This window comes from Uranotaenia lowii, chromosome 3 (assembly GCF_029784155.1).
Source record: "Uranotaenia lowii strain MFRU-FL chromosome 3, ASM2978415v1, whole genome shotgun sequence".
Lineage (NCBI taxonomy): Eukaryota > Metazoa > Arthropoda > Insecta > Diptera > Culicidae > Uranotaenia > Uranotaenia lowii.
The window spans coordinates 15345103-15364787 of record NC_073693.1 but is presented as its reverse complement, the minus strand read 5'-3'; the positions used below and the strand labels follow the sequence as shown (position 1 = coordinate 15364787).

The 19685-nt window shown below is 34.5% G+C and overlaps 1 protein-coding gene across 1 annotated transcript in view; it reads right to left on the bottom strand.

The window, feature by feature from the left end:
* Nucleotides 1–4550: 4550 nt before the first annotated feature.
* Nucleotides 4551–19685, bottom strand: part of LOC129750601 (electron transfer flavoprotein beta subunit lysine methyltransferase-like) — a 324916-nt gene continuing 309781 nt past the window's right edge. Inside the window, exons 2-5 of the mRNA XM_055745567.1 lie at nucleotides 13458–13694; nucleotides 6793–6926; nucleotides 6399–6616; nucleotides 4551–6341 (exon numbers count right to left, since the gene is read on the bottom strand). Coding sequence (XP_055601542.1) covers nucleotides 6183–6341; nucleotides 6399–6616; nucleotides 6793–6926; nucleotides 13458–13579 — 633 coding nt within the window. The 5' untranslated portion in view covers nucleotides 13580–13694 and the 3' untranslated portion in view covers nucleotides 4551–6182. The remainder of the gene's footprint in view (nucleotides 6342–6398; nucleotides 6617–6792; nucleotides 6927–13457; nucleotides 13695–19685) is intronic.

Sequence of the window (19685 nt, the reverse complement as noted above, 5' to 3'; positions counted from 1 at the left end):
CAATTTTCAATAAGCGAAAACTTAGGGTAGATCGCTGAAATTTCCGAAAAAAAAATTTTCTCCGATAAGCTGGAAATGTTGCCTCTTAATAAGTCATTCAAACCTAACCTCAAACAACAAGTTTTTGCTAGATCCACAGCTCGTAAGCTGTATATCCAGTTCCGAGACTATGAGACAGATGATTTCTGATGAACGACAAAACTTATGAAATACCCTATTTTAAACAAATTCCAGCGTTTGAATCCTGTACCACGTCTACTCATGGCAAGGTCTCGAGTATATTAAGGTATGTATTTGCTGGTTATTTTGTATAAAATATGATGATTTGTGAAAATTCTGCTCCTGTGGAATAAAAACAACAATTTTCAAAACGAAAACTATGGTTTTCACTGTTTTCAAAAGCCTAAAAAGAGTAATTTTTTATGAACCCTTCGCAACCTACGATCTATACTAACCTGTTATACTTTAAGTTCAATCTCCTCATGGTTTTACTTCTTTATTGCCAGATTTTGCCAACTGAAATTCCATTAGAAACGCTCAAAAAGTGGCTCAAAAATAATCAAATTTGTTAATTTCGAAACAGCTGTATCCACTAAATTGGCCTCAGTTTCTTTTAAAAGAGAAGTATTGGTCCGAAAAGTATCAGAAATTTAAGGAGGAGGATGTAGTGTTTTTTTTTATGTTATGAAACCCCCCTTTCTTCCATTAGGGATATAGGAATGGGCAAGGGGGTCACTCTCACAATTTGGATAATAATTCGAGAACAAGTAGGTGAAATAAATGTCCCTTGACGTTATTTTGATTCATAAAATGTTCTATGAAAGTTTGAGACCCACTCCATATTAAAAAGGGACAGCGAAGTTCCATATATAAAAAAAATATTTTGGCATAAATTATAAACTTATTGTTGAAACACGTGGATGTTGAATTACGTCTAGATCATAGTAAGCGATTATAAGTTAGTCATAAGAATGCAATTTGAAATAAATTTAATCCTGTTCTAACTGCCAAGCAGAGTAGTTCGTTCTACGGCTCTCGTCCGAATACCAATAGGTTACCGTTCGTCCATCGCGTCTCTCCACAAGGCAGCATCCGGTCCGGCCCACGCTTCGGTTGGTGTGCGTGGATCAGCACTATCCGCTGTGCGCCTCGCGACCAGTCCCAGCTCAGCATGGTTCGCCACTGGTTTGGATACCGACATCGTTTGGTTGGTTGTACCACTTCCCTCGGTTGCTGTAAAACGATTGGAGGACAAATATTTGCTCGGAACAAGAAAATCTTTTAACTTGCCTGGAATTGCGCGCTCCCTTCCGCTTCGCCTCAACGCCTGTGACACGGGCGGATTTGAAACTGTTTGCGTGGGGAGCGCAGAGGTTGTCACGTCACTGGATGGGAAGTTTTCTTGGCTGTCTTCTGCTTCAACAAAACTATCGTCGCTGACCTCGTCCATGGGAGGTACATCGTTCGGCTCACCATCGGCGTCGTTACCTTCAACCTTGGTCCCATCGATTTGCACATCGCCACTCAAGTTTAACGGTACCAACTTGGGGCGGCGTGCTTCGCTGGCTGGATCCTTGGGTTTCTCACTGATGAAAGTAACGTCTCGAGAAAAAACAATTTTCCTCGACTCCGGATTCCACAGTCGGTAGGCCTTCGTGTCTTCGTCGAATCCAGTGAGAATGCACTCCACAGCTTTCCGATCCCACTTCCGGCGTTTCTGTTTGGGAACATGGACCATCACCGGCGACCCAAACACTCGCACGTGACCTAGATGTGGTTTCTTGCCGCTGAACATTTCCTCTGGCGTTGATCCGTGACCTTTCGTAGGAGAGCGATTGATCAAATAAACTGCTGTTCCGGTAGCCTCAGCCCAGAATCTCTTCGGTAGATTTGACTCGAAAAGCATACACTTCGCCCGTTCCACGATGGTTCGATTCAACCTCTCCGCCAGTCCATTTTGCTCCGGCGTATATTCCGTCGTTGTTTGATGACGGATTCCTCGACGACGCAGACGATCTTGAAGTTGCAGATAAGGATAGACGAGCACGTGGGAAAATTATTCTCCTGCTCGATCCCGTTAATTACGTGCATGTGAGGGACGTGCGAACCGCTCGAGAAACGTGGTCACGCCTGGAAGCAGCATTTGAAGATTCCGGATTAACCCGGAAAGTTGGATTGTTGCGAAAACTCATCACAACTAATTTGGATTGTCTGCCTACTCAAGAAGAGTCTTTACGGGTTGAAACAGTCGGCCCGTGTATGGAACCAACGAATAGACGGCGTTTTTCGAGATATGGGGTTCAAGTCGTCCGAAGCTGATCCATGCCTGTATACTCGAAAGCGGGGCAATTGTTTCGCCTACATCATCATTTATGTAGACGACGTCCTAATTGCCACACAAACGAAGAAGGAGTTCCAACAAATTTTTGCCGTGTTGGAAAAGAATTTTGCGATGACGAATCTTGGAGATGTCAAACATTTTCTGGGAATCGACATACGACGAGAAAATGGAAGCTACTCGTTGTGCCAGCAGAAGTACATCCGGAAACTCGCAGCAAGGTTCGGATTAGAAAACGCGAAACCATCAAAAATTCCTTTGGACCCTACACACCTACAGCAGAAGGAGGAGGAGGAGGACGATCGACTTCCGAACAACAGAAACTTCCTCAGTCTCATCGGAGGTCTACTGTACGTGTCCGTTCACTCTCGCCCTGATGTGTCAGCCAGCGTGTCCATTTTAGCTCAGAAGTCAAGTCGTCCGACACAGCGAGATTGGCAAGAAGCGAAACGGGTTTTACGTTACCTGATTGGAACCAGTTCACATCGCCTACATCTAGGAGCCACTCAAGCCGGTCTGGAAATGTATGCTGATGCTGATTGGGCTGGTAATCATCGTGACCGGAAATCCAATTCTGGTTTCTTGATACGATTCGGAGGAGGTGTCGTTAGCTGGGGATCTCGCCGACAGACTTGTGTGTCCCTATCTACCACCGAAGCGGAATTCATCGCACTCACCGAAGGTTGTCAAGAGCTAACTTGGGTGAAGAAGCTTTTAACCGATTTTGGAGAAGATACGTCCACGCCAATCCCCATCTTCGAGGACAATCAAAGTGCTATCAAGCTCGTCGAAGGTGATCGGATCGAAAAGCGGAGCAAGCATATCGAGACGAAATACTTCTACGTCCGAGATCTTCATGAAAAAGGTTTTATCAACATGCGGTACTGTCCGACGGAAAACATGCAAGCAGATATTCTGACGAAGCCGTTGCAGCACCAGCGAATCAAGTTCCTGCGTGAACGAATTGGAATCATCGGAGATCTAGACGAGGAGGAGTGTTGAAACACGTGGATGTTGAATTACGTCTAGATCATAGTAAGCGATTATAAGTTAGTCATAAGAATGCAATTTGAAATAAATTTAATCCTGTTCTAACTGCCAAGCAGAGTAGTTCGTTCTACGGCTCTCGTCCGAATACCAATACTTATGAAGCAGAGAGATCCAGAGTCATAAAAAGGATTAAAACACGGATTTAAAAAATTATTAAGTTTTTTAATTAAAAAGGTTCAAATTTATTTCGATAAAACATTTAAATAATTTTTAAATTGAATTTAGAATATTGAGCTAAAAAATAAAAAGTTGAATAACTAGGAACCACAAATTTCAATAAATTTTGGAAGGTGTAGCAAAGCACACCGTGTCAGCTAGTTCTAAAATAAATTTCAGATCAGGGAAGAAAATAATCATGATTTGAAATTGTTCAGCGAAACTATAATAATTGTTGTTTATTAATCGTCGAGATTAACATTCCTTTTTTTCATTTTCAATTGAAGGCTCGATTGAAAAATTGCGCTGTAATATTTTAAATTTGAAGAAATATTGAATCGCTATTGGAATTGTGAAATCTTGATAATGAAATAAATCCATTTTAAATCCAAGTTCAAAAACACATACCTACTTTATGATTAAATTAATTTTGATAAAATGATGAATATCAATTTTACTTTAAGAGTACCAGTGGTCAAAATCAGAGATAACATGATTTTTTTATTTGTTCAGTTATCAACCTAAAAGACTGAAAAAGTTCATTTCTGAAGTTCACGATAATTACTACATATATGTATTTATAAAACAACATGTTCAGTTCATCATTGAAAGCTTATATTGACAAAGTACAGGTTGGAATGGTTTCGATTCTTTTTATTAATTAAAAAATCATTAACGATAAAAAAAGATTATTCAAAGGAATAAAAATAAGTAAAACCTTTATAAATTTTTAAGCACAAGTTTTGTAGTTATAGTAATTCAAGCTCTGAATATTTTGTAGCCGTCAATTGAAATACTTGGTTTTTGAAAGAACTAAATGTATAAACTTTGTTTTTCATTTTAAAAATTTAAATTACTAGGCTTATTATGTTTTCAGAACATAAAAATTCCGAATTAAAAAATAATGAGTAACATATTAACATTAATGTAAAAGATTTTAAAAATGTTGGACTATGAAAATCGTAAATTCATGTGAAAATTTAAAATAAAAAATTATAAAATTCGGTTACTTTTTTTAAATATTAAAAGAAAATAGGCATGAAAAAAGATACGTTTCTAGTATTGATGATATGGAGTTTATAAGTTTAAAAATGAATCAGTCTGTGAAATCAATCATTGAGAACTGATGCTCTAACAAATCTCCATGCAAAAAAACTGATTGCTTATTTGTTTATTATATTTTAATTTATTTGGGAATAAAAATGATGATGCATGGTTTAAACAAGCTTAATTCTACAGTTTTTATAAATTTAGAATAAATCATTACAAGCATATCCGACTCTAGTGAAGAAATTTTAAATAGAAAAGATATTATTTAATTTTACCAATTAGTTTAAACCTTCCATTGTTTTTCGCATAAAAATATCTTAAATTAAATTTGATTTAAATTGAGTAAAGTGAACAAATAGAAGACTGCTATAACTTTTTTCGCGGAATCCAAAATAAGTAACGATCTAGCGGAAAGTGGATAATTGATTTGAAGCCTGTTTAAAATTTTTTGTTTTGTGTCGTATTTTCACTGAGCAGCTACTGAGCTCAGCCGAAGCCGACTAACCACCTTCACGTTCACTTCGATACTGCCAGTACCCAGTTGCTGAATGCATGCTCATTCAGGATACCACATTATGTTTTATAATTTGTCAAAAAAGTCAAAAAAGAAATTGAAATGATTTTCACCAAGTTGGAGTGATTTCAAAAACAAAGCTCTTAGACAAAAACCTAATTTCATATTTGGATTTAGGGCACCCAAATTATTCAAAATCATCTCTTATATTATTTGCACCTAGGAAAAATGAGAAATTTGAGGTGTTGAGTAATTTGTCAAAAAAATTTTGGATATGCAGTTTTGGATTCAGAAGAATGAGAAACACGAAATACAATTGAGGCTGAAATTGGAATCTTGAGGAATATTAGGAAAACTTTATGAACCTCATTTTCGAACCGGCACCATTTTTGATCGAGTAGATCAATTTGGATGAAACTTGGTCAGGTACGAGATCAAACATTGTTTACATCTTTGAACGGAATTTTCAGATTTTTCAATGAAAATTGTCAAAGATACAGGAAATTTATTAAGCAATTCCAAATTTCAATTTTAAAAGGGAATAGCTACATCTTTATTTCCATTTTTTGTAAAGACTTCAAATTTTGTAGATCATTAGTTGGATAGTTGAACTAAATTGTGTGAAAATTTCATGAAGAAAAAATCAACCGAGTGGGAAATGGCAGCTTGTTAAAGTTGAGAGAGAATGCGCAGCTTCACGCAATTTCATTCTTTTTTGAACGCAACTGTATGTATTTTAATGATTGTCTTTGCACATGTAGGTGTAGAAAATTACACAGCTTTGAAAACAAAACCAACATGTTTCTTTAAAAAAAAATTTTGTTTCGAAAAAGATCTTCTTATTTACTAGTTCCTGTTTTATAACAATAAGTTTAATTATGTAACATAAATTAAAACTATCCTTGGGCAATCTTAACGTATATCGTAAACTTATAAATTTGATTCGATTGACCCCAATGACTCTCGGTAATATAAAACGTTAATCAGGCTCCAACAAAGCTTGGAATATAAATCTTTGAATCTACTTTTTCCAATCAACGACAAATACTTGGCTGATTCCGTATTATCTAACAACTATACAACATTGCCAGTCAACTTCCATACGGCGGCGTGTGAAAATCCGTTATTCTCGAGGCAAACATTGGGCGGCAGCTCGTAACGTGCTAATTGAATCATACAGTTCTGGCGAAGCGTGTTCGTTAGCCCATGGCGTCCCGGATCTCCGATGAACACCTACAAACAGATGTGCGTTAACATTGATGAAGTTAGAATTTGTTTTTCAATAGTTACCTGCTTTCCCTCTTGGGTAACCAAACGTGATAGCCAAGGCAGTAAGATGTCGGCAATCTCCACATCGTAGAACAAATCTCCTATCAGTAAGACGTCGTAATCGTCGCAGGACCGTCCAATCCAGTTGGAACCATCGACCTCAAAACTGCGACCGTCGATGGAAGTTCCCCCAACAATGCCATTGAGTTCCGCATTGAGTAGCGTTGCTTGCAGGGCAGCTGAATGAATCACACAAATGATGACGAGAGAGAGAGAAAGACCATTGAACGGTATTGGCAATTTTTCCAGTTCAGTTGCATTTATCACTCCTTCAAAATTCTGAACCGTTGCTTGCTTGTGCGATTTTGGCGGAACGATAAATGACGCTGAAGGCCATTTCGGTAACAGAACTTACTTGCGTCAATGTCGTTTGCGGTGATGTGTTGTGCTCCGGCTAGCCAGGCCGCTATCGAAGATGCTCCGCAGCCACAGCCGACGTCCAGAACGCGCCGTCCGGCGAAATTGTCTGCAGCGTTATCGAGTATGTATCTGGAGGAAGGCACGATAAAAGTTTATTTAAAACAAAAATCGGTTACGAGAAACTTATGTATTGTTCAGTCAGTTATTTTTTAAATCTTCACGCGGATTCGTTGTTGATATTTATAAAATAAAAATTTAATACAAGAAATGTAGTTCCACTTTCAAGTGACCCAGTACAGTTTTTGATGCACGCATTCATTTTCCGACCATTTTTCTAATCCCAGGAGTCAGGAAATTAGGCAATTTTAATCTTCTTTACTATTTAAATGTATATTCAGCAATGAAAAAAAAAAAAACAATCAAAATATAAAATGAATTGAACAGTGCACGAATGCAGAATTTATTCTTCCAATAAATGACGACGTGATATTCCATATACTTTATGACACTTTATGGGTGACCTTTTGCTATATGGAGCTTTTCAAAGCCCAAATTTTGCAACTCCCACTCCCTAATTATCGTTGAATTAAAATACGAAATTTTACTGAAATTGTATAACCTTAAGACGACCCTCAAAAGCCTTCAAATAAAAAAATATGAAGAAATGGTGGAAAATCATAATAAATTCGTTTAAATAAAGGTTCAATGTCAGAGAATAATTTCTTAGAAGACAACATGCAGTTCTGTACAAAGCACAAAAAGATACAATATACATAATTTACAAACCCACAAATCAGACTTCAATAATGAACTTCCTTGGTGGTTGAAAAATAGGCATAAGATTCTACGCCGGATCGGCACTAACAAGCTTTCTCATCGGAGCATTGTCCTCCCAGTGCAAACACATTGCATATGTCTAAAAGAAACCAAATAAAACATAGATATCCTACATCCTATCACAAGACAAAACAAGATGGAAACAATCAACAAGCAAGAATATTGTCGAATAATGTAGCGAGCGCTGTTTGTAAACCGGCATTAGAAAAAAAAATCTTGGTTTCCAACCAACGGCAAAAAACCACCAGCTAAGATGAGATGTGCGTAAGTATGTAAACCGGCTGGCAGTAGAAAACAGTTTCTAATTTCCCATTCCCATCAAAGACAAAGGAGAATTAAAAAAACAACGGCCAATGCAGTGAGTGTGAAGAAGGACTATGATAATAAACTTTCATTTGCTAACCGACACAGATGGTGCACATGGTAAGATATCGGACTGGCATGCCGAGATTAGATGTTGCAGTGAGTTCGATTCTCACTATATTTTTTTTAGATGAATTATCCAATAGAATGAAAATCCCATGAAATGTTTTTCTGGTTTCGCTTGAATGTAGTGGTTAAAGCATAATTTTGCTTGGGAGCTCGAGTCTGTGTTTTCAGCGCATTTCCGGCTAAATAGGAATTGGATTTTTGCAACCTCTTCTATGGGTGTTATCTTTATAGGTCGATTCACGCACTGCCTGGCCTCACTGTCTTTGACACTTCGCGATTCCTGTTTTGATTCGTTATTTTCCAATTCTACACGCTGAGGAAACAAAGCAAACATTTGGGTCCTAATAAATTCTCATTCACACGTTTTTAGCAATAGTTCTCAGCTGAATTTTGAGATAAAAATAAATTTAAAAAGGAAATTAGCTGTTAAGAAATTGAATGTTTTTAGTATCAAATAATGAAAAATCAATCATTTTGTGCGTTAATCCAGCTGGAAGCAGGAACATTGAAATAAATGGATTTAAACTTAAAAGTTAAACTATCCGACGTTATTTTTATTCTTTGAAAATAGCCAGTTCAGCCTTTTTTCAGTATGTTTACAGAAGAATTTTCCTACATTGAGTTCTTCTGTTCCTTAGTATTTAGTGTTGTCATACAAGTATGTGTATTTGTTACAAGTTTCCAGTCAAAATAACACAAGAAACTTCAAGTCAATCGATTCGGAACATTCAAATTCTTTCTTTAGAAGCTTCCACATTTGGCTACTCGATGGGATTTTTTGTTTCAAGTAAAAGCGCTGCCCCAGAATATTCAATGCAAAGTTGGTTGGTTCAGAAGAAATGTGTTAAAAAATGGGTTTTTAAAACATATTGAAACATTTTAAAAACAAACCTCCTTTTCGAAATTTTTAAGAATGTTCAACTTTCTGTTCATTTCCGGAGAGATAACCGTTAAAAACCAAAAAAAATGCGCTAAATTTAATTCACAAAACGGGACTTGGTTTTTTGCTATCCTCAAACTGAGTGTTGAGTTAAATTTCTTGACCGTGCAGCTACACGAAAAATTTCGCCGCACTCCATTTCTCGTTCGTAAAATTTTGTAAACAGGACGTGCGAACTGTCACCACAAAAGGGAACATACGTCATCGTGACTCGTGAGTCGACCCAATAAACCTTCATTAAATCTTAAATTTGTAGTATATATGGTGAGTGTTCCTACTTTGGACCTAAAGCCTAAAATCGGAAATAACTCATTTCGTTTGCATAGATTCTAGACACTCTTGGGCAAATAATGAACTCTTATTCTTTCTTTATCCTATCATACCACTATTCGCCATGGAAAGTAATTCTAATAAAATTTTCAACATTTAAAATAAATACTTTAGGGGGTAAAACAAACATCTCAATTAGTAGGAAGCATTTCGAGAAATCAGAGAGATTATGAATAAATCACATTATTTAACAGGATATGCCTAATTTTAAAGGAAAACTACCATTTCTGTGATGAACATGAACTATACTATTTTTTTCCTAACATAATAGACAATCATAGGAAAACACGGAAAATAGGTAAAGGGTCGGCCATGATGTACCATTTTTAGACCAGACATCATTTTTTTCAATACTAACCATTCAATTGGGTGAAAATTTTCATGAGGGCTTAATTGAGAACCTATAATGAGCATTTCCAACATTTTTTGTCAGCTTTTGGTAAATAAGCTAAAAGTAAACAAAAAAAAACCTTCTAACTATTATGCTGCTTAGAAATGTGCTAATGAGAAAAAAGTTTGAGATAATCATAACAGAAATTAGGGTTTTTATTAGAATCGGTCAAAATTCCTTATATTAGTTCATGGTGTATTTTATTTAAAATAAGATAATTAGATTTTTGATAGTTTTTCGTAAAATCTAACTTTTTTACTGGCTTTTTAGATCAAGGTCCAATTAATGGTACAAGTCCAGTACCAAAACAGGAACAGAAGGTTCAAAGTAGGAAATTTTGATCCTCCATATCTTTGAAAATCTATCAAAAACGGCAAAATCAAGGATTAAGTTTTCATTGAAACTTGCAGATGAGACCATTAACTACGAATGGATTTTTCTAAAAAGAGTCTTAAAGGGTCCAAAGTTGGGCAACTAACCCTACAAAATTTTCGGGGTCCCACTTAGCAAAAATTTGCTGTTAGTTCCGTTAGCAAAAATATTCCAGTTGGGAGACGGAAATTCGATTTTTATGGTACCTCTGCTTATTAATTCAACTACGAAAATCAAATCAACACCGGAAGCGTACATGTAAGAATCGATCATAACATGTACAAATTTTTGGATTTTTAAAATTTAAAACTTTTTGTTTTTTTTCTATTAGGTGACAGCTACCGGCGAACACAATAGGTTTTTTTTTAGAAATTTCAGATCCGGGGTGATTTTTTCTTCCGGTTTTTGGTAAAAATTTCAGTAGAAATTGCGGCTGCTAAGTTAGTTTTTCTCGTTTGCTAAAATTAAATTGAAAGCTGGTCAAATTTAAGCAAAATTTTGCTAAAATCCGGCCTCAAACATTATGTGTGTTCTTTTGATGTAAGTGTGCAGCCGTATCTTACTCAGGAAATCACCCACCAATCGTATAGCACCATCGGACCCAAATACCAGCTTAACCGCTGAGCTGTTGCGCGACGACTGGCTGCTGAGAAGGACTGATTGCCTCTCTAGAGGGCTGAGTATTCGAGCTGACTCATGTCTGTATTAGTGCCCCACACAGTAAGGTACACCGGGATAAGTATAGACGGTTTTTTGTATAAGGAGTGTATTCGAAAAAAAAACTTTGTTTTGTGTATAACTTTTAAATGCATGGATGGAAATTGATGAAATTTTTAGTGAAACTACAAAGCATGTTATGTTTACATGCGTAAAATTTGGTAATGATCTGTCAAGTGGTTTTTAAGATGGGGTTTAGAGAATAAGTGCATCGATTTTTATTATTGGGCCGAACGTGTGCCATCTAAATAGTTGATTTCCAGCTTTTTTGGGGTCTCTCCAAAGAACTCTCCTGAGATTTTCACGTTTCTGCTCAAAAATGTTGGTCTATGAACATATTGATTGGATGCTATCTTTAAAACCACTGGACGGATCGAAATCAAATTTTGCACATGTAAACATTCCATTGCAACGTAATTTTCCTGAAAATTTCATTAATTTTCATTCATGAGTGCGAAATTTATCCACAAAACAAAGTTTTGCCTTTATATCGAATTCACTCGTTATTTCAACTTTAAAATTTATGATTTTAGGTTCAATGGGATGCAAAAAATGTTGTTTATTAATGAGTTTGATAGGTGCAAAGAGAGAAAAGTTATCTCGTTAATTGTTATGGACTGCAGGCTGGTCTTCACTTACCCCGCCACGGTGTCTCTGGGAGAAAATATATTTTTGCAAAATTAACATCGCTAATTTTTGCACCATTCGAAAGCTGGGACTTTCCCCTTTCATTTGAACCTAAATTGGAAATAATTCACCGATTCTAAGCGAAAAGGTAGATAGTAAGGTTCGTCAATGAAGGCTTCAAAACGTCATACGCGAGCGATAGAATGATTTGGCTAAAGTTTCACCAAAATAAAAACGGTTGCTAATTGTCAGTTTAATTATAAATAAACTTGGAATTTGTCCTCTAGATTCCTTGAAAGTAGTTAACTTAAATCATTTATAAAGCAACAAAATAAACAACTTAACGTTATAAACTCCATGTTTTTATAACGTTGAAACCTGCCTGATTCAAATGCAACCAAAAAATGAACCGAACTCAACCGAACTAGAAAGATACAGGTGTTCGAAAACAGCTATTTTTTGTTAGTTTTTCCAATCTAACTCGTTTCAGTCTGAATATTTTTATTAAGTGTGTTCCACAAAGCTGTTTGATTTTAAGTGACTCAAAACTCTTTCAAACATATCTTGCTTGAATAAGCTTGGCCTGAAAAGATATCGTTAGAATACTGAAAATTTTGATAAAAAATATTTTTTTATTTTGAACCATTCTAACTTTTTTGGGTTAGCTTCTACGATGTTGACGTCTTCAACAAAATTGCTACATTTTTTACAATCTAAAAACTTGCCAAAGACATAAGTGCTCTAAAATGAAAAATACAAAAAATATTTTTTCTATCTCACTGCTAGGTGATTTAATCATTTTTATCAAAAGCTCATTTTAAAGTGTTTTAAATGTAAGTAAAATGTCCCTAAGACACTATGGGTCTAAAACGCTCCGTTTTGGCGTAAACAATTTTGATCACCTTTTTACATCGTTTTCCTCTGTGTGCGATGTAGTAAATTCCAGGCAAAAAGAAAAAAAAGGTCAAATCGTACGCAAAATATGGATGGACCGCTAGCGGAAAGAAATTTTGAAAAATTTCACAATGGAAAACAAAACGAACTCTTTAGCGGGTACCTGGAAGGTTTCCAGATTTCCAGCCAAAACTTTTCACTGATAAGTCTTGCCTGGATACTTCGGAGATAAACAAGGGAAATATTTGAAAAAAAAAATTGATGTCTAGTACGGGGGAGGCTGTTGAAACTGCAATCCAGTCGTTGTTTCATAACAATTGACACGATGAATGGCTAAATACTCAACGAAAACTGCCTCCAAATGCGTTCGTTTTCCCTGCATAGCACTCAAACAGATCCTATAAAGCTTGTTCTCTGTTTCCGCTGGATCTGAAATCATGTCATTACACGGAAACTGTGATGGAGTGGTAAAAAGTCAAATACGATGTTTTTTTGTCAAAGGAGACAAATTTTACATTTTAAATAATTTTGAAGAACAAGCTTCAGGAAACAGAAAAATTTATCAAAAATATCCATGATATGGAAAAAGGGGGGTTTATAGTATACATTATAGATGGCGCACGTGATGCCCAAAAATTTGAGTCAAAATACTTCTTCGTTGGACTCTATTTCGGAAATCACAATACCGAACGTTACAAAAATTTGCACATGGGAACATTTCACTGAGAAGCAGTTTCGCCGAAAATTTTATCGCTTTCCATCCATGCATTCAAAAGTTATTAACAAAACAGAGTGTTGCATTTTTTTTCGAATACACTTCTTAGAACTGTTAGAAGCTCAACGACACACTCTTGATTTAAGAAGCGGGACGAGCATTTCACAATAAATGAAATAATAAATCCATTTCAGTCGTGTGGAATTCAAGTCAACGTGTAGTTCTAGTTATTATTCCCAACCAAAAATATGCAAAGATTTCAAAGTTTAAAATACTTCAAGGGAAATTGTCTTAGAAAGTTATCTGGCTACCCTGTCATATACCAATCTAAAGAAAACACTTCAAAGCTGCCTTTCTTCACTCACCTGTGAAGTGTGGATGAACCCCCTTAAAACGGTACCTCACCTGGTCAGCGCCTGTCCTCCGGGCCAGAAAAAGCCCCAAAATGGTTCACGTGCGAAGCAAAAATCCTCCCCCATCGGTTGGTGGTAGATGGCGCACTCGTCGGTGATAAGGTGCAGTGTCATTTCGGCACCCACCAGATGGCGCCTCGATGCCCGGGTGTTGTGCAATATCTTTGACCGTTCTGCGAAATCCACTGCGGTGCTGTTGCAGTTTTGCTGCTGCTCCTGGGTGGTTCTTCTGTGGATTAGATTTCACAATTATGATATGGGAAAAAGTAGAGGTACCTAATGTTTTGTTTGCATTTCGGTCGATGCGCCCTCCTGATATGGTACGAGACTTGTGCCAAATCGAGCTCCTTATCGGTTAATCTGCGTCGAACGGCGGTGCACATGTTTGGGGCAGTTGTATTCATTCATGGAATTGGATCACTTGAGGCCGATAATGAGCTTAACAATTCGGGGAATCATCCACAACCGATTGCAAAAATTTCTTATCTCTCGAAAGACAAATTATATCAGAAGTCCGTTAGGAGATGGGCGTTTTGAAGACCATATTCGGTCTGTCTCATTTAATCTTTAGGTTTTCTTTCTCATGGTAGCTGATACTCAAAGATTCGATATCATTTGGATTTTGTTTTGCTAGAAAATCGAACGGAATATGTTCCATCAATAATAACATTGTAGATGTCAATATGTACCTACCAAAAACAAAAATAAAGCTAAACAGAGACAGTAGCGATTACTCAACTTGTAAACAAAACTCGGACCAACCTTGATTACGCGAAAATAACGGACCACTGGACTAGATCAACAATATCGCACAATGCAATCGGTGACAACCAGAAACCTACCTCATTTTAGCCTGGAAATTGGTTCAATTTCTTAAGCATTTTTTTACCTTCCAAAGGTACTGCGCAGTCCTCCTTATTGGCTGATCGGTTGTTTTTATTTTTATTTTATTTCTAGTAAGCTGACTCCCCCTTTTTGGGACGCAAAAACAAACAACGCCAATAAGTGCTGTTGCGCATCCTGGCATAACTGTATCGTGGGGCTTCGATCCAGTCAGTGGTGGAGCGATAATGTCCAAATAATCATTTAACCCTAATGAAATTTGCTTAATGAAACCCCTTTCTATGAACGACACCCTTGTTGTGTTCCTTTTACGCCGACGCCGTGGTCAGGAAATTAGAGCTCGACTTTTGGTGGGAATTGAACTTTGGTCAACTTGCGAATGCAAGAACGATCAAAATTTCGTATCTGGTTTCGAACTGAGTATATCTCAGGGAATCTCAGGGAAGTTCTTTAAAATTTGTTTAAAAAAAAATCTTTTCAAAATAGATGTACTCTACTCTAAATAGTCTTTGTACATTTGAAAAAAAAAAGTTAAATAAAAAAAAACTGGTTTAAGCTTATGAATCAGCGATGATCGGTTTATGAAAAAAAAACTCGAGAGCCGTGTCATGACTTATGACTTAAAATAAAAAAAACAGATGCAAATAAAAGCTTATCTATGATAAGTTGAAATAATATAAAAATGTTTAAATTAAGACCTTTCAGACAGATAGAGGAAAAGAAAAACCAAATCAGACATGAAGTTTAAGATTATAGTTATAGTTTAAAATTATAGTTAAATCTATGAATTCTCTCTTATCTCTAAATTTCGCAAGGCTCCCATTTCTCTCAATTCTGCCGTTTTACATACATATTTCTATCAATTCTTTCCCTAAATATTTGTCTCTTAATTCTCTCAAGTGTCTTAATAATTTTAATTCGTTCAAATTTGTCATTTCTCATATTTATATCAGATGTCTAAATTCTTTAATTTTATTTGGAAATCTCTAAATTTTGGCAGTTCATCCCAGTTTTTATTAATTTCTCGATTCTTAAAAACCTCTAGTTACACTCGAATCTCTCTATTGAAAGAATTTAGAGAAGTGAGAGTCGGGCATTCATAGCCATTCAATTTTCCAATTTTTTTTTTTTGAGAACTAAAAGTACCGAAACTGTTGATAGAAATGAGAGAGTAAAAAGAATCGGAAGAATTAAAAAAAACTTCAGAGAATTAAGAGATTCCTTAAGTTCTCTCAAAATAGCCCAATTCACAAAATTCTTTCAATTTTCTGAATTCCAGCAACTCTCTTAATTATTTCGATTGGCTAAATTCTGTCAATGCTCTCTAATCTTTTAACTAAATATATATTTTTTCTAAGTTTCCTAAAATTGAGGGCCAAATATTACGTAATGTCTTTTTTTTTTGTCAATTCAGACCTTTTCTCCTACCTACCTTACATATTCTCATTAGATTTTCTATCCAAAATACACAAAGCTTAACAAGCTTTTATACCCCCTGCCCTCCCCTTAAAGGCATTAACTTATATGCGTTTAGGTCCCTTATTCAAATCTCTTTATTCTCAATTATTTCACTACTTTTAACTGTATCAATCAAAAACTGTTTCTCAAATCTCTGAAACCTCTTATGAATTTTGAAGTTTTCGAAAATTTTTAATTTTTTATTTATATTTGATATTGGAATACGAAAAAATTTGGATATTTTGCAAATTTCTGAAGAATTTAGTGAAAAAAAAATTTAAAAATATTAGTTAGATATCAGATATTAGATAACTTGAAGGAAATTCGAAAATTTTGGAAATTTTAAAAATGGTAGGTATATAAATAAAAGGATCAAATTTTAAAAATTTTGAAATTAAAAATGTTTTCAAGTTTGTTTTGATAATCCTTGAAATTTTTGCAATTTACAAAATTCTATAAATAAAGGAAAGTTTTTGATTTTCTATCAAATCAAATAAAAAAAATTGTCTTGAGCTCAAAAAATTTATGGGTAAGGAATTACCCCGTTTGATTTTGACAACATTAGATTTTGGCAATATTTCTGCTGAACCGTTCGTTTTTGACAAATTTACAAAATAAAACTTATTTGTCTGCCACGTTTTTATTTTTAATTTTTATTTCAAATTGATAAAAACTTTACAATTTTACAATTTTTATTAATTAAACAAAAAACCTCTATAAATCTTGAAATATTCCCACTAAAAAAAATATCACTTTTTATCGATATGACACAGGCCCGTGCGAAGGACCTGTCTATGGGGGGGGCTTTCAAAATTCAAATTCAGCTAAAAACGATAACAATACCAAAAATAAACATAATTTCTCACTTATAATTTCCACACAAGCTAAAAAAGAGAATGATAAAAAACTATGTTATCAAATCATATCACAATGAAAGTTTAAAATTTTCGGTAAGTCATTGATATTTTTTTCAAAATGATGTTCCTTATTCTGAAGTAGAAATTTGTTTCAAAAGAATTTCGAAGCAACTTTAAAATAAACATTTCCAAAACACAGAGTTTAAAACCATTCTGAATTCTAAAATAAATGTCCAATCAGTTACAAAACTAACCATGATAATTTGTTAGGACAATGGTTATTATAGTTAATTTTAATTCATCTTAGTTTAAGTTCTTTTCTTTATTCTCAACTGAAGGGTTGATTGAAAAATTCCGCTGTGGTATTTTGAATTTGAACAAAAAATATTAAATCGCGATTTGAAATGTGAATTTTCGATAACTGGAAAAATCCATTTTGAACTTAGGAGAATTTGTTCAATGGTTGATGGTTTTATTAACCTTCCCATGCCGTTCGGGTCAATATGACCCGAAGCGCACATTTAAAATTTCTTATCTTAATTCCAATATACTGAAGAACTTGGAATTTTGACTGACCAAGTATGTTCTATGAAAATAATGATCAACTTAACGTCAAAAAATTGAAATTTGAGTTTTGAAAATCGGTTCATTGGGAAATGAAATACAGCTAAGCAAAGCAAAAATTGAATATCGTTTTTTTAAGTTAGATTTTTTTTCTACCGGAAGATCTGAGATAGCGGTCAAAACTTTCATTGGACCCCAACATATCTATACACTGTCGGAAAGATGGATTCTTGACGATTTCAAACATCAATAAAACACTTAAATACAGAAAAGCTGTCAAAAGTTATGAGCATTTTAAAAATAAAATTGATTTTTCGGACTTTTTACTTTTTGAACCAGTTTCTGATAACTGGGTAATACATATCGACTTTATTTTAAAACTTTGAGTAATAAGAACAAATTACCTACACAATGAATATAATATCATCAAAATCGGTTAACATTTACAGTCAGGAGAACGAATTCAAACTACAACTCAAATTTCCCAGAAACGGATATTTTGCGAACGGCATGGGAAGGTTAATATGAAGAAAGAAGAATATATATATGGGAGAGTGGGGAATCATGGGCCACTTTTTTTCGTTGTTCCATAACTTCTTTGTTAAAAAAGAAAAAATGAAAATAAAAAATGCTATGGTTTTCTACATTTTCAAGGTATCATAAGGTATTTTTTTATAATTTTTAATAAGTTGTTTTCCCCAAATTCTGACTGTTTGAAAAAAAGCAATATTTTTTGGATTTTGAAAAATGGTGGGAAATCGTGGGCCACCAAATCCAAATTGGCCAAATAACATGCAAAGTTTATGAGTTGATCCAAAAATGTGATTTCCTAATTCATTCCGTTATTTTAAAGCAATTTCAGATGATGAAATAAAAAAGAGAGCTGTGTATGATCGCATAGATTCCAAAACCTGGCTCGCGAACGTTTTGGCAAAATTTCTTATAAAGGATGGACAAAATATTTTTCATAACTCTTCATTTGGCACTTTGAAAACTTTGCAGATAGGAAAAACGTATTTTAAGTTCTGAATGTGTATAAAAACATAAAAATATAGGTGATTTAAGATGTGTGGCCCACGATTCCCCACAAGCTATGATTTGCAAATTGGTTGCGTTTGTGTGACTTATTGATGTTTTATCAAAAATTCCTTTGCCACGTGAAAGATCATGACAAAACTAAGATCATAAGCGTATGAGCATATTTTTGTTATGCATTTTAGGTTCCCCATCGATGAAATTAGCGGGTGTTTTTTTAATTATGTAAGTAATTTTTTCTAACTTTTTTTAGTTTGATAAATAAAAGAAGTATATGATGCGAATTTCAGTCAACGACGTATAGAAAAATATACTCACACAAAGCGACGACGATGACAGTTAGTTTGAGATTTTTATCTCAACACACATCTGAGATATTAAAAGTGGCCCACGTTTCCCCATGGCCCACGATACCCCACTCTCCCCTATTATTATTTGAAAAGTGCCAGTGATAAAAGTCAGAGATAAAACCTTTTTATAAAAAAAATCGCTCTGAGTTTTTTGTCACTTTCGATTGAAATATTGGGTCCTGGAAAAAAAAAACTGACGGTTGAATCTATGTTATTCTTATAGAAAATTTAAATTTAAGGAGTTATATGTCAAGTACACGAAAATTCAGAATTTAAAAAACAAAGACAAATTTGTTAAACATATTTCTAAAATTTAAAAAGTAAGACTATTAAATTTTAAAAATTTATTAGAAAATTGAAAATAAAACCGTTCTTTAAATTTCGGTAAATTTATTCAGAAATCTTTAAAAAAAAAAAGAAAATGAATGAGATAAGTTTTTTGAAACATTTCAGAAGTTTTTTTTAATAAACACGTTTCACCATTACCATTTATTTAATCGATGACTCAAGGCAACAGCATTTTGGTGGTTATTTTTTAAATGATTGATTTGGTAAATTTTAGCGTACATTTAGTTTTTAGTACGTTAGGTTTATTTAGTTTTGGTGGTAAGGAGTTTTAAATGTATCAGTTTAAAGTGAAATCAAACATTGATAACTGATTAACCAATAAACCTATTTTCATGAAAAAATCATATTCTGATTCTGTTTATCATATTTTATCCAATTAAGGAATAATCTTATGATGAAAATGATGTAACATGATGCAATGATCAACATATTTGTTGAAACTTGCAAAATGATTACATGTATGCTTTAAAAATATTTAAAATTCAGTTTGGATTAAAACTTCTTAAAAATTTGATAAATGAGAAAATGTTAAAAAACACAAAACTTCTATAACTTTTTCCGCAGAACTCAAAATTACTTGAAGTCTTAAAGAAAGTTGATAGTTCATATAAAACTTTTTTCAAAAAATGATATATTTCTAACTTGAGTTTTTGTAAAAAAAGCGCAGACATTTCTTAAATGCTTTTTACTTATTTTCAAAAGTCATTTCAATAACGAAAGCTGAGAGAAATATTGCATATTTTGATTCGACTACCCTAAATTAGT